The sequence below is a fragment of the Mustela erminea genome, chromosome 17, assembly GCF_009829155.1.
Source record: "Mustela erminea isolate mMusErm1 chromosome 17, mMusErm1.Pri, whole genome shotgun sequence".
Classification (NCBI taxonomy): Eukaryota; Metazoa; Chordata; class Mammalia; order Carnivora; family Mustelidae; genus Mustela; species Mustela erminea.
In genome coordinates, this window is record NC_045630.1 from 47405853 (window position 1) to 47421056 (window position 15204).

The 15204-nt window shown below is 35.5% G+C and overlaps 1 protein-coding gene across 3 annotated transcripts in view; it reads left to right on the forward strand.

Moving 5' to 3' along the window:
- The window catches only part of KCNT2 (potassium sodium-activated channel subfamily T member 2), a 250958-nt gene that overhangs the window by 139700 nt on the left and 96054 nt on the right, over window positions 1-15204 (forward strand). For all 3 annotated transcript variants that reach the window (XM_032318559.1, XM_032318558.1, XM_032318557.1), the window contains exons 14-16: window positions 4878-5027; window positions 6515-6744; window positions 14170-14383. In XM_032318559.1, coding sequence (XP_032174450.1) covers window positions 4878-5027; window positions 6515-6744; window positions 14170-14383 — 594 coding nt within the window. The remainder of the gene's footprint in view (window positions 1-4877; window positions 5028-6514; window positions 6745-14169; window positions 14384-15204) is intronic.

Consider the following 15204-nt stretch of genomic DNA (forward strand, 5'->3'; position numbering starts at 1 on the left):
AGTGACATGAACTGATCTTAAAGATTTTGAAATTCACTTTTATGACAGCACCATAAATTGATTTGTAATGGCCAAAAGATGGTTCAGGACTATTTGAAGAGTGTGAGAATTGATGGGGAAAGGGACACGTAATGAGTTCCAGAGTCACTCATGTGGAATTGAAAATATTTTCTTGCAGAAGAAGTTTAGAAATTTTTTTTTATTTACGAAATTGTTTTCCTCCTTTAAAAAATAATCTTGAGTTAATTCTGCCTAGAAACATAAAGTGAGATAAGATGAAGAGAAAATTTAGGTAGAAATTAATTTTATCTTAAGTTGAAGACAAATAAAAGTCTTTTTTTTACACATCTATAGGCTATAATATGCCCTTTTAAAAAACGGACATAACTGGCATGTAACATTACATTAGTTTTAGGCATACACTTTAATAATTCTACATGTTCTATATATACAATTTTTAAAAAAGATTTTATTTTTTTATTTGTCAGAGAGAGAGAGCAGAGAGAGAAAGCACGAGCAGGGGGAGCAGGAGAAGAGTAGGCAGAGGGAGAAGCAAGCTCCCCAGTGAGCAAGGAGATGCAGATGCAGAACTTGGTCCTAGGACCCTGGGATCATAACCTGAGCAGAAGGCAGCCAGTTAACCTGCTGAGCCAACCAAGAGCCCTGTAGGATTTTTATATATATATACTTAGAGAGAGAGAGAAAGAAATGATCGTGACAATTACTCCATCCATTCACCACACATACTTATAATTTTTTTTCTTGTAAGCAGAACTTTTAAGATTTACTCTCTTAGTAGCTTTCAAACATATAACACAGTATGATTGACTGTAGTCACCATGCTGTGTGCTATATTCCCAGGAGTTATTTATTTTACAACTTTAAGTTTGTACTTTTTGTTCACTTTCCCCCATTTCACCCACCTCCCACCTCTGGCAACCACTAGTCTGTTCTCTGAATCTCTAAGTTCATTTTTTTTGTTTCTGTTTTTATAGATTCTCCATATATATGAGATCATATGGTATTTGTCTTGGTCTGACTTAATTCACTGAACTAATATCCTCAAGGTCCATCCATGTTGTCACAAATGACAGGACTTCCTTTTTTATACCTGGACGGTAATTCATTATATATATCTGTGCCACATTTTCTTTATTCATTCATCCATCTATGAATACTTCAGTTGTTTCGATGTCTTTGCTAATGTAAACAGTGCTGCAATGATCATGAGATGCAGGTATCTTTTAGATATATGCTAATACCATTGTATATTAGCACATATTACATTCTGTATAATAAGAAATATTTCATTCATTTGCATGTGATAAAAATATTATCATGGACAGGTACCTAGCATTTCAGATGTAAAAAATAAACACTCCGAATGTTTCTGAAGCCCACACAAACTATCTCTGGTTGACTTTTTTCTTTCTAGGACCTAGTAGGCTACAATGACAAATCCAAAATCACTTCTTTGATTTTAACATTTTTATGTTTGCGATTTCTTCATGATGTTTTATAAGCAGTATTCCTTGCATTTTCGCTGTTATCTGTGTGGATTTTATTTATCCATCCATATTTCTGATGGACTCAGATACATAAGATTTTTGTAACTTTTTTCTCTTCCCTTAGCAATCCTTTCTGGTCTACATTCAGGACCAAGTCTAGTCTGGTCCAAGCTATCATCGTCTCTATCATGATGACCTCCTTATTGGTCATTACCCTTTCTTTGATTTCTGAGTCAGCACCATGACCCAGGGGGATTTTTGTAAACTTTAAGTCAGAATCTTTTGCACCCATCTTTGAAATCCTCCAGTGACTACCAAATCGTCTCAAGTACAGGTCAGAGTCATTGTAAACATCTATAAATCTCTATGTGACCCCTCTCCCTGCCCTGCTATCTCTCTGGACTCATTTTTTTCTCCTCCCTCAACTCCAGCTAAACTGGTCTTTTTGCTTTTCCTTAGCTATATCAGTCATTCCTCTGCCTCAGGAAAATGCTTGTGGCTGCTTCTGCCTGGACCACTATTCTCCTAGGTACCCATGTGGTTGCCGTTCCAGAACTCTTGAAGATTTTTACTCAAATGCCGACCTCTCAGTGATGCCTTCCTCAACCATACCATTTATATTCCATTTCTCCTAGAATGACTCCTAGAAGTCATTTTTCTCTCTAATTTTTCTTCCAGTCTCTCATCACTTCTAACACATAACACAGTTGGCTTCTTTGGTTTATTGTCAGTCTTCCTTCACTAGAGGCTCCAAACAAGAAAACATTTTTGTCTTGTGTGTTACAAGTTCTGCCATAACTTTTAATTTCAGAACTGTCCCTGATACAACCTAAGTGCTCGATGAATATTTCATGTAGGGATTAGTAAGTGGGAACTGGACATAGCTATTAGTATTAAATGACATTCCTATGTTCACACATTTCTCAAACAATTAACATGAGCTACAAAGGAGAAAATTTGGGGTATTTACAATTAGCAGAAACCTAGAGATTCTTGCTCACCTATCTGGGATATTTGAGGAGAGCATAAAGAGGTCTTCTGGGGGTACAAGCGTAAAATAGCATGAGAACAAGCAAATGATTTAGGAAAATCCATCTGAAATGTCTTTGTCTAACCCTCCTTTTCTGTTCCCTTCCAAGTTACAACATTGTATTTCCATCTCAGCCCCTGGACTTAGATTTATGATTTTCTTTAATAGCTTTTAGGACCCTTGTGTGACACGGATTTGACTCCATGCTACCTTTTGGATTTTGAACAAACAGTGATGAATTACTGGCACCTTCTCTTACATTTCCAGCACTTTAAAAGGATTCTATCTATGCCAAGTATCATCTTGCCAAGTAGACTATGGAGCATAACAAAGATAATTTTATTTTTGTTTGCCAAAGGGAATGTTTTCTCCACAAGGAAAAATTATTCTTAGGAAGCAGTAGTTAGGTTTAGGCAGATGCAGTCAATGATCAGAAGTGGTCTGCTTTATTTTATTTTCCTATTTCCAAAAACACATTAACATTAAAGAAAAAAGAGTAAAGGTTTTAAGAGCATTAGTGTAGGTTGACTGGACATGTTGAAACTGGCTCCAAAATTTAGCAGTGAGGAAGGTGTAACAGCAAAATAGTGGAAGCTAACATTTACTGAGTGATTACTATGATCCCAATATCTGCTGAGTGATTTGTTTGTATTACTTTATTTTATCTAACCCAGTGATGCTGGGGCTATTTTTCACAGAAGAGGTAGAGAATCACTCAGAGGTTACTGAACAACCCAAGATTACAGAATTAGGGTTCAGAGCAGGTGATCAGTCTTCAGGGTCCGAACTCTTAACTCTTTTTTTTTTTTTTTAAGTTTTATTTATTTATTTCAGAGAAAGAAGGAAGAGCACACGCATGTGAGTTGGGGGAGGGAAAGTGGGAGAGGGAGAGAATCTCACGCAAACTGCCCCCCAACCCCCAGCACAGAACTTGAGGCAGGGCTCAAGGCAGGGCTCAAGATCATGACCAGAGCTGAAATCAAAAGTTGGATGTTCAACTGAGCCACCCAAGCATCCCATGGGCTCTTGACTCTTAATTGACTCTAAAGCACAATTAAGAAACAATGAAGTAAAGTGAAGCATACCTCGAAAATATATGATTTTTTTTAACTTACTGACTCTGAAAATATTAATGTATTATCTCTAATAATTCTTTAGATAAAACTCAGATTTTATTTTATTTTTTTTTTTAGAATATTTTTATTTATTTATTTGACAGACAGAGATCACAAGTAGGCAGAGAGTCAGGCAGAGAGAGAGGAAGGGAAGCAGGCTCCCTGTCGAGCAGAGAGCCGGATGTGGGGCTTGATCCCAGGACCCTGCGATCATGATCTGAGCTGAAGGCAGAGGCTTTAACCCACTGAGCCACCCAGGTCCCCCTAAAACTCAGATTTTAAAATGTTTTTTTCAACCCTAAATATGTTAGATATGGTTTGTTATCTGCTTTTATCTATTCAGAATATATAGATATTAGATGAAATATTTTGATATTTATATATTTATCACTTGCCTTCTTAAAGTGCATTTCTTATATTTATAGACTCCATAAATTTATTCAGAAAAAGTGAAATTTACTATAAAAAATGGGAAAGAAGAGCTCTTGTATATTCACAATATGTTTTTCATAGGTTGACTTTTTTATTTATATCCAAGGCCACTGAGCAGAACATTCTAGAAAATACAAACTGTACTTTCTGTGATAACTTAGGTTGTATGAAAAAAATACTTTGGGGGATCTCTTTGAAGACCCTTTTATCATACAGAAATATTTTTTCTTAACTGCTACACAATTGGAAGAAAGCCATTGCTATGATATGGATGGAAATTAAGAGTATATTTTCTGTGGAATCCAATTGATAAGTTGACATTGTACACTTATAAATACAAAGCAAAATCTGGTTACCTGGTTACCTACCAGGGCCAAGCAAGTATTATAAATGAGATGAAGTGGGCCATATTATTTAGACTATAAAACAAGTGTAAAAACAGGATGTGCATGACAGGATATACATAAAGAGAAATTAAAATGAAATGCTATATCTTATTGCCGCATAGTCAGGATAAATCCCTCCATTAACTGGATTGTGAAGAACTACTTTCTAGGAATCTGCCGTCTTTCAAACTTACATGTTGTGTTAGTTTCAAAATTTCTGTGGTAACTTTTTGTGAGTATTTGTAAATAATATCATCATTTAGAGCATCACACATAGACTACTTTGAACTGTGCTTACCAGTTCCTCCTGTAGGGAAACCAGAGTAGGTATGAAAACTGTCTTTTTAACCACATTCACTGTGTCTTGCTCTTTGTGTATGTGTATGTGTGTGTGCTTTTGTTGCAGAGAAGGCCAGCAATCCCCAGAGCAGTGGCAGAAGATATATGGTAGATGCTCTGGCAATGAAGTCTACCACATTGTTTTGGAAGAAAGTACATTTTTTGCTGAATACGAAGGGAAGAGTTTTACATATGCGTCTTTTCATGCACACAAAAAGTACGTCTCTGCTTCCAAAGTGGACTTAAAATATAAATCAACCGTACCCTTTAAGTACAGTTTTCTAAAATACAGCCCATATTGGTGCTCATAAGTTGCAAGGATTCTGGAATTTTAACGTAATTATTGAGACATTTGAACTCTGGTTCTGTATGGTCTCTACAAGTTAAGGGTGTTAGGTATAAAGTATAATTTAATAGAAATACTGGCTTTAGTAACTTTTAAGCTATCTTTAAAATATTTTAATCCATGAAGAATTCACAAATACATGAAAATGAATCTTCTTTAGAGATCTGATTTTAAAGTGTTGATTAAAAATGTAAACAGTCATAATAACATTTATAAAACCTAGATATTTAAAAAAATTTGCTTTGATCAGAGAAATAAGTTAAAAAGTAAACAATGGTACCTTCTAATTCAAACATGGAACAAAATATTTTTTTCTTTTTGAGAAAAATTATTTACTAAGGAAACAATATGTGTTTAAAATGAAAGTAATATATTATCAGTATTGTAAATATATTGATATAATATTTTAAGGTTTGTATATGTCTAGTATTTTCCACTAATCTAGTATTTAATATATTCCACTTTAATTCTCAGCATGATTCTTTCTGTACATATATTTTGATGTTTAAAAAATATTTTTAAACTAGATTTATTTCTAATGCTATAAGACATATTGAAATAAAAACATTCACAACATTTCGTGTTTGCAGAATAACCTGAAAAAGTATAAAATAAAATTTTATTATCTATTATATTTAGTGGTCGATATTTCTCCCAATAAAGCTGTGCACCTATTCAGACTATTAATTTTTTTTCTAAAATTCAGAGTAAACCAAATATGGTAGAAACAGAACTAAAAAAAATTTAGGTACCCTGATTTTTTTCTCATATGACCTTGGGTAAGTTTCTTCTTTTAGGCCAATTTAGCATTTTTGACTAAAGTAATACAGGTTTATATTTTTTGACCAAGTGAAAATATACATTTATGGTAAGACTCAATACACACACAGTTTATTAAAAATTCTTACCCTTGATTCACAGACCTGTACCCCTGGGGATAAAAATACATGTTTATAAAAAAATAAAAAATTAAAAAAAAAATTCTTACCCTTACTAATGATAAACACTCTGATATTTTTTATTATCTTTTTTCTATTCTTCTTTATTTAAAAATAACTATATAGATCATAATCATTTAAACTGATTTTACCACACACTAAGGACATAGTTTCTTTTCCTGGAAAAACAGGAAAGTTTTGAGTGTTGAGAGTCCTTTTTTTTTTTTTTTTTCGTCTTCAGAGCCTGGAGTCTTAAACTTTCACGATCTTTGCAAGCTTTAAAATACTTTGATTTGATACTGGTAATTTTCCTCTGCCTTATAATAGTTTACCAATTGTCTTACACATGCAAACTTAAAAACATAAGAGCTTTGCTGAATCACAGTTCTTAAGATTTTATTTATTTATTTTTAAATTAAGGTTTGGCGTCTGCTTGATTGGTGTTCGGAGGGAGGATAATAAAAACATTTTGCTGAATCCAGGTCCTCGATATATTATGAATGCTACAGATATATGTTTTTATATTAATATTACCAAAGAAGAGAATTCAGCATTTAAAAACCAAGACCAGCAGAAAAAAAGCAATGTACCAAGGTCATTTTATCATGGACCTTCTCGATTACCTGTACATAGCATAATTGCCAGCATGGGTAAGTATAAATAAATTTGAATATATCACTAGTTTCTTCCTCTCTTTCTTTCTTTCTTTCTTCCTCCCTCCCTTTCCTTCTTTCTCTCTCTCTCTCTCCCTTCTTCCTTCCTTCCCTCCCTCCCTCCCTCTTTTTCTTTCTTTTGATTTTATTTATTTGTTTATTTGAGAGACAGCAAAAGCAAGAGAGGCCACAGAGGGAGAGAGAGAAGCAAACACCCTGCTGAGTGGAGAACCTTATACAGAGCTCAGTCCTAGGACCCGAAGGTCATGACCTGAGCCGAAGGTAGATGCTTAAACTACTGAGTCACGCAGGCCCCTTAGTTTTTTTCTTTAAAAGGCATAATAAATATCCTTCAATGTTTGTTAAAATTTCAAAGTCAAACTAGACACTAATTGTATATATTATAAACTTGGTATAACTAAGTATCTAGAACAAAGTTTCCAAGCTGTTAAACTGGTAAGAAATTAAACTAATTTAGGATGCCTGAGTGGCTCACTCTGTTAAGCGTCTGCTTTTGGCTCGGGTCATGATCCTGGGATCAAGCCCCAGATCAGGCTTCTTGCTAAGCAGAGAATCTTTTCCCTCTGCTTGCCACTCCCCTTGCTTGTGCTCTCTTTCTTTCTTACTCTCCCTGTCTCCGTGACAAATAAATAAAATTAAAAAAAAAAAAAAAGTAATTAAGCTAATTCAAAATTGTCAATAATTATTTCATATTTCTGATTAGAATATAAGCACCTGACACTTTTTTAGTTCTTTTGTAAGTTCTCTATCCAGTTATCAACAGAGGCTATTTCAAATATTCTTTTTTTTTAATTAATTTATTTATTTTCAAAAAAACAGTATTCATTATTTTTTCACCACACCCAGTGCTCCATGCAATCCATGCCCTCTATAATACCCACCACCTGGTACCCCAACCTCCCACCCCCCTGCCACTTCAAACCCCTCAGATTGTTTTTCAGAGTCCATAGTCTCTCATGATTCACCTCCCCTTCCAATTTACCCCAACTCCCTTCTCCCCTCTAAGACCCCTTGTCCTCCATGCTATTTGTTATGCTCCACAAATAAGTGAAAACATATGTTAATTGACTCTCTCTGCTTGACTTATTTCACTCAGCATAATCTCTTCAAGTCCCATCCATGTTGCTACAAAAGTTGGGTATTCGTCCTTTCTGATGGAGGCATAATACTCCATAGTGTATATGGACCACATCTTCCTTATCCATTCGTCCGTTGAAGGGCATCTTGGTTCTTTCCATAGTTTGGCGACCGTGGCCATTGCTGCTATAAACATTGGGGTATACATGGCCCTTCTTTTCACGACATCTGTATCTTTGGGGTAAATACCCAGTAGTGCAATGGCAGGGTCATAGGGAAGTTCTATTTTTAATTTCTTGAGGAATCTCCACACTGTTCTCCAAAGAGGCTGCACCAACTTGCATTCCTGCCAGCAGTGTAAGAGGGTTCCCCTTTTTCCACATCCTCTTCAACACATGTTGTTTCCTGTTTTGTTAATTTTGGCCGTTCTAACTGGTGTAAGGTGATATCTCAATGTGGTTTTAATTTGAATCTCCCTGAGGGCTAGTGATGATGAACATTTTTTCATGTGTCTGATAGCCATTTGTATGTCTGTTCATATCTTCTTCCCATTTTTTGATATGTTTGCCTGTTTCGTGTGTGTTGAGTTTGAGGAGTTCATTATAGATCCTGGATATCAACCTTTTGTCTGTACTGTCATTTGCAAATATCTTCTCCCATTCCGTGGGTTGCCTCTTAGTTTTTTTGACTGTTTCCTTTGCTATTTCAAATATTCTTTTTCTCAAAACTCTTTTTCTATTGTCCATCTCATTCTCACCATTGAACTTGGCTTTTATGATACAGAAGTAAAAAAAAAAAAAAAAAAAAAAAGTAGAGGGAGGAATAGATCCAGACAAATAAGAATTTTAAATTTTGCCACCAAACCACCTATAAATCTACAAACATTCATTTTTGTCACAAAGATAATGTGTCTTTTAACTTGTAACTTTTAATGTTTTTAAAGATTTTATTTATTTATTTATTTTAGAAAGAGAGCAAGCAGGTGGGGGAAGGAGTAAAGCAGGAGGAAGAGGGAGGAGGACAGAATCTCAAGCAGACTCTATGCTGAGTACAGAGCCCCTCCCAGGGCTCCATCTCACAACCCTGAGATCATGACCTGAGCCGAAACCAAGAGTTGGACACTTAATGGACTGAGCCACCTAGGTGCTCCAACTTTTAATATTTTAATAGTAACGACTTCACTTACTACCTCCTCTGGGACGTCACTTTTTATTTTAATTCATCCTTATTACCTGACTTTATTTTTTCTCAAAATCATTGGTTCGTTTTTCCTCCCCTTGTCTCTCTGTCTGTCTCTATGTGTCTCTTTTTTTATTTACACACACACACACACACACACACACACACACACACCCCTGGACCTCTTGGCTTGGCATCTTCACAGGTAAATTCCTTGAAAGGGTTGTCTTCAGTTGCTGTTTTGAAATCTTATTTTCCCCTCATGCCTTTGCCCAGTTTAGTCTGAAATCTGTAGTCCTTGTATCACTACTCTGGCAAAGTCACCACTCTGTCACGAAATCCAGTTTTCATCTTCACAACATGGGATGGTATTGACCATGTTCTTCTGCTCCCACAGATTGACTTGCCCTCCAAAAATTGATGATTCTTTTATATAAATCATTAACTTATATTTCTCTTCACAGCAGTATACTGATTATTTATTTCTGCCTGGATGTCTCACAGGAAAAACCAACACAGCATATTCAAATGGAAGTTATCTGTCTGCCCTCATTCAAAATTACTTCCTCCTTCATTTTCTGGCTAAAAAAAATAGATAACACAACATAATTTGTAAAGTCACAATCCTGACAATTCTCTTCCTCTCCTCTCATATCTCAGAATCCATCAATTCTATTAATTCAGATAAACAAGTATCCCTGAAAGTCATTCCCTTCTTTCTCCCCACTGTCTGTGTGATCATGGTCTGAATCTCCATCATTCTTCCCCTCAACTGTAGAATCACCCCCTGCCCCCCAAGCTTCTCTCCATGCCTCCATGCTGTCCTGCACTCTTCTCTGCCTTGCAACCAGAGTTATAATTTTTACATAATATTGATAGTGTCATTCTCCTACATAAATAATTTGAATTACTGGGGTGCCTGGATGGCTCAGTTGGTTAAGTATTAGGCTCTTGATTTCAGCTCAGATTATGATCTCAAGGTTGTGAGATCAAGCCCCACATTGGGTTAGTGAGGAATCTGTTTGAGATTCTCTTCTTCTCTCTCTCTCTGTACCCTTACCCTACATGTGTGTATTCTCTTTATCTGTCTCTAAAATCAATCAATCAATCAATCAATCACATGAATTGCTTATTATCCAAAGGGAAAAAAAATCTAAATTTTATATTACATGGCTTATAATTTGGATAACCAAAACTTCTTGTTTGCATGGGGCACTCCCAGTTATTCCAGCACAGTCCCAGTTTATATATGTTGTCCTGGTGTCATTACTGAAGATCACACCTTATGACTCTTAAGAGTATCCTAGTTCAGGGCTGCCTGGGCGGCTCAGTTGGTAAGCATCTGCTTTAGGCTCAGGTCATGATCCCAGGGTCCTGGGATTGAGTCCTGCATCAGGCTCTCTGCTTAACGGAAACCTGCTTTCCCTTCTCCCACTCCTCATGCTTGGGTTCCCTCCCTTGCTGTGTCTCTCTCTGTCAAATAAATAAAATCTTAAAAAAAAAAAAAGTATCCTAGTTTAGAAGATAAATCACAGTCACTTTACTAAAAGTCCTTTTTTTAAAAATAATTCCATTTCAATTTTCTAGTCCTGTATTTTACTGTCCCTTCAATCACATTACTAAGTCCCATTCATACTAAATTCCTTTCAGTCTTCACTAATTGTTTTTCACCAGTGGAACTCAACACAAGAAGTTTCTTCTGACAGAATCTACTCCCTAGCCCCCAACTTTGCCTAGGTAACTTCTTCTAATCCTTTGTCTCAGTCTCAGTATCATTCTTTCTGAGACATATTCCATGGCCCTGCTTGGACTGTAGATAGAACCACAGTGTCTATATCTGTAATGGGGCTATAATTAATTGCCTCATAATGTTCAGATATAGAATGGGTGTATAAATAATTGCCTCATAATATTCAGATATAGATTAATTGAGATAATGGCGAAGTGCTTAGGACACTGCTTTGTGTTGAGTAAGCATTCAATGAGTAATAAGTACTAGGAGTTATAGTACTACTACTAGTAGTAGTAGTGGCAGTGGTAACACCATTTAAATACTCCCAATATCTTTCATATAATAGTTGTTCAGTTAATGTTGAATTGAAAAAATAATATGCTAGGTCAATAACAAACAGAGTCACCTAATGGACTGTGTTAGGTGACCCTGTTTGTTATTGACCTAGCATATTATTTTTTATAGTAGTCCTACTGATTTCTTCCCATTATTAACCTTTACTCAAAGTACCTAATATGTGCCAGACACTCATAAGTTTCTATGATAAATTAATGAACAAATAGATAAAGATCCCTAGCTCACAGATCTTACATTCTACCACAGGGGAGACTGCTGATAAACAACACAGAAAAAATAGAGAAATAATTTAGTGTATTAGAAGCTAAGGTCTTTAAAGAAGTGATCAAGTTAAAATGAGGTCATTAGAATAGGCTCTAATCCACTATGACTGGTGTCCTTATAAGAAGAGGAAATTAGGACATAAAGACACATCCAAGGAAGACAACGAGAGGAGACATAAGCAGAAGATGACCATCAACCAGCCAAGGAGTGAGGCCTGGAACAGACCGTTCCCTCACAGCCCTCAAGAAACCAATCCTGCCAACACATGGATTTTAGACTTCCAGACTCTAAAACTATGAGGCAATAAATTTCTGTTGTTTAAGCCACCCAGTCTGTGGTACTTTGTTGTGACAGTCCTGACAGACCAATGCAAATAGTATTGGAGAAACTGACTAGAAACATTAGGAAATAAGTAGAATGACATAGGTTTAGTCACCAAACAAAACAGGAAAGATAGTGGTGATAGAATCTGAAGATATGGGAAAAAGCTGGGATTTTAGAAAGGATAAAAGGAGAAGAGTCTAAAAGAGACGATGACCACACTGAGGGTATTTACCCATCACCTTTATAAGAGTCAGGTTTGTTAAGGAAAGGAAATGTTCAAAGGGCTTGTTTCTGTAATTGTGACTACTTTTTGAATTGTGTCTTCCCTGCTAGATTCTTCCTCATGATCATATCCCCATGCACAGCTTGGGGCCAGGTATCTGCTTTGGCAAAATAATCAGGAAGTGACCACATTTCCCTGTGTTGGGCAGAAAAATGATAGAGGTAGTTGGGGGCTGATGTGAAGTCACATATATTTGGGGAGTGGGGTTAAAAGATCACAATTTCTTAGGAAGCCAGAAGGGATTTAATTCCCAAAACATGAGTAGGAATTAACTTCACATAAATGGAAGTATTTCTGTTTCCTTCTAAGCAGAAATAAAGGAAAAAAAGTTTGGTGAAACTCTCATGTTTGTTTGAAGTCGGGGAATTGAAGGATTTCTTCTATGATAAGTTTTGTTTTCTTTCTGAACTCAACAGTGTAGTCATGTGCAGAGGATAAATATACATGTGAATTTTAACTTTAAGCCTTAGGATGTAAATAATGGCTTATTTTTGTAAATCAAATTTGTAAAATTTAATTTTTAATCAATTCCACATACCTACTAAATAGAAAATTTAATCTTATTTTCTCTAGGAGCCTCATTCAGCTCTTGCCCAAAGATTGAATTATAGATTAATCTTTATTTATGGTGTTCAAAAATTGGTTGACCATAGAGTTTCTGATGACAACAATCTCTACCTTTGCTCTGATATTGAAATTGCTAAGTGCTGGTCCCTACATCCTTTTCTCAGAAACAGCTGTTCTGGGAAAGTTCATATATGCCTGTCGCATGACTGCTTTCATACGAACTACAGACACACTAGGGTTCCTCACCTATTAATCTGAGTTTTGTGTATATGGAGAGGTACAAGTCTCTGAAACTTAACCCCCCAAATTTATTCAGTTTTGAGGAATACTCGGATATTCTCATCAGACTTGTGCTGCCAACTCTCACCCTCAAAACATTTCCTGTTTATCCCTCCTTCTGTGGAGACTTCTGATTGCCTCAGAGATTTTAGAAATCAGTTGCTGACCTCTCTTTCCATGATGCAAGAAAAGAGAGGCCAAAATCCATTAGTTTTATTCCCACTTTAAAAACTTCTGCTATAATAGTAAAGGAGGTGGCAAGGTCAGAGGTTTGAGAGAAGTGGCAGGTGTTTTAATAGTTGCTTCAAAAGGGACAAAGTGAGGTCTAAGGGGTTTTAGAAGGATGACCAGGTATTAGTGCGTAAATGAAGTGAGTGGTGGAGAAACATGATGGCACTCGTAGGTAAGACTGTATTATTTTCTTCAGAAGGGGAGACATCAGCTTTCCATAAATTGATGTTTAAATTAATTTTGAAAATCCAATTAAATAATCCCAAAGGAATTTGTTTCTTCTATTTACTGGGGACTACCGCCCAGTATGCAAAAGCCTTAAGTTATTTAAATTTGCTGTTGCTACAGCCTCAAGGTACTTCCACAGCTTGAGTACTCACTATTGTCTTTTGAGTAAAATATCAAAGGTCATGACTTCAACGTTGCCTTCCAGACCACCTGGTGAAAATTCATTCCTCCTCCTGTTCTTCATCACATTATTTTGTTTTATTTTCTGCATGTATTTATTACTATCTAAAATGACTGTTTTCATTTATTTGTCTACTTGGTTATTTTAAAGATTAGTGCTTATGTGTAGAAGCATTATTTTGTTCCCTTATTCCCTACATATTCCAAGTGCCTAGGATAGTGTTTTCCATGCAGTACATAATAAATATTTGTGAAATAAGTATAAAATATTAATGGTTCTAATATTTTAAAAAAGTGATTACAAATCAGCAAGAGAATAATAACAAAATGGGGGGAAAGGATGTAATGAGAAATCCACTATATTGAAAAGGCCAAAATTTTATTTGTTAATTTTAAGTAAATGTAAATTGAAACAAAGTATTTTTTTCACTTTAAAAATCTTAAGTATTTCAGGGTTTCATAACTCTTGTGTTTTGTGCAATAAGCTAGACTCAGCAAACACATTTTGCACAAATGCAGAATTTTTTTAATCCATGTAGGTAAAAATGTCCACACAGAGAAGAAATAACCTTGTAGATTAAAGGGTAAACAATAACAGATTTCCCAGTTATACTGGTTGTATTTCATTTTGTTCATTAAATGGTTGATTATCATCTGGGTGGCAAATACTTTGATGGATTTTTATGTTTCTTTGTTGCAGGTACTGTGGCTATAGACTTGCAAGACACAAGCTGTAGATCAACAAGCGGCCCCACACTGTCTCTTCCTACAGAGGGAAGCAAAGAAATCAGAAGACCTAGCATTGCTCCCGTTTTAGAGGTTGCAGATACATCATCAATTCAAACATGTGATCTTCTAAGTGATCAATCAGAAGATGAAACTACAGCAGATGAAGAAACTTCCTCAAACTTAGAGTATGTTTAGATATTCTTGAAGAGTTGTAAGATTTACTGGGATTTATGCTACTCTGGGGCACTAATATCCTTACCTTTTATATATCCGAGAATCAATTCCACATACTTCTAACAAAACACCCTTCCTATTAGCCAGTATCTCCATTACCTATAAAGTATTTTAAGATCTCAAATTTCTGGCTTCAACATGTATTTCCAGGATCAGTGTTCTCTAAAATATCTTTTATCCTTAAAGAAAACACATCAATCAGTATTTTCATGATATAAGATGCATTTTCATGATTGCATGTTTTTTTTAAATTATATTGTACTTCCTACTTTTAATTTATTTCCTTCCATGTCCATATTGAAGATCAGTCAATTATTCAGTGACATGGAGTGCAGGTTTCCTCCATTAAATTCCCCTTCCTTATCTTACATAGGTATTTTTCATATGGTATACATCAGGAATATTTTGAATGAATGAATACATGAAGTACTAGTTCTCTTTACTATGCTTCCATAATACATAGTGCCAGTGTACATGCTATTAATCACATTTTATCTTCAGTAGGATTTGTTTACTTGTCTTGCTCACATAATATATTGCTATTTCTTGAGGGAAACACAGGGGTCAGCAGTCTTGACAATGGAGTCTAAAAGAGTGTTTTCCATGTCAGTTCCACCCTATACTGGTTATGTGCAAGTGACTAATTAAACAGTCTGAACCACGGTGTCTATATCTGTAATGGGGGTATAATTACTGCCTCATAATGTTCAGATGTAGATTAATTGAGATAATGGAGAAGTGCTTAGGACACTGCTTTGTGTTGAGTAAGCAT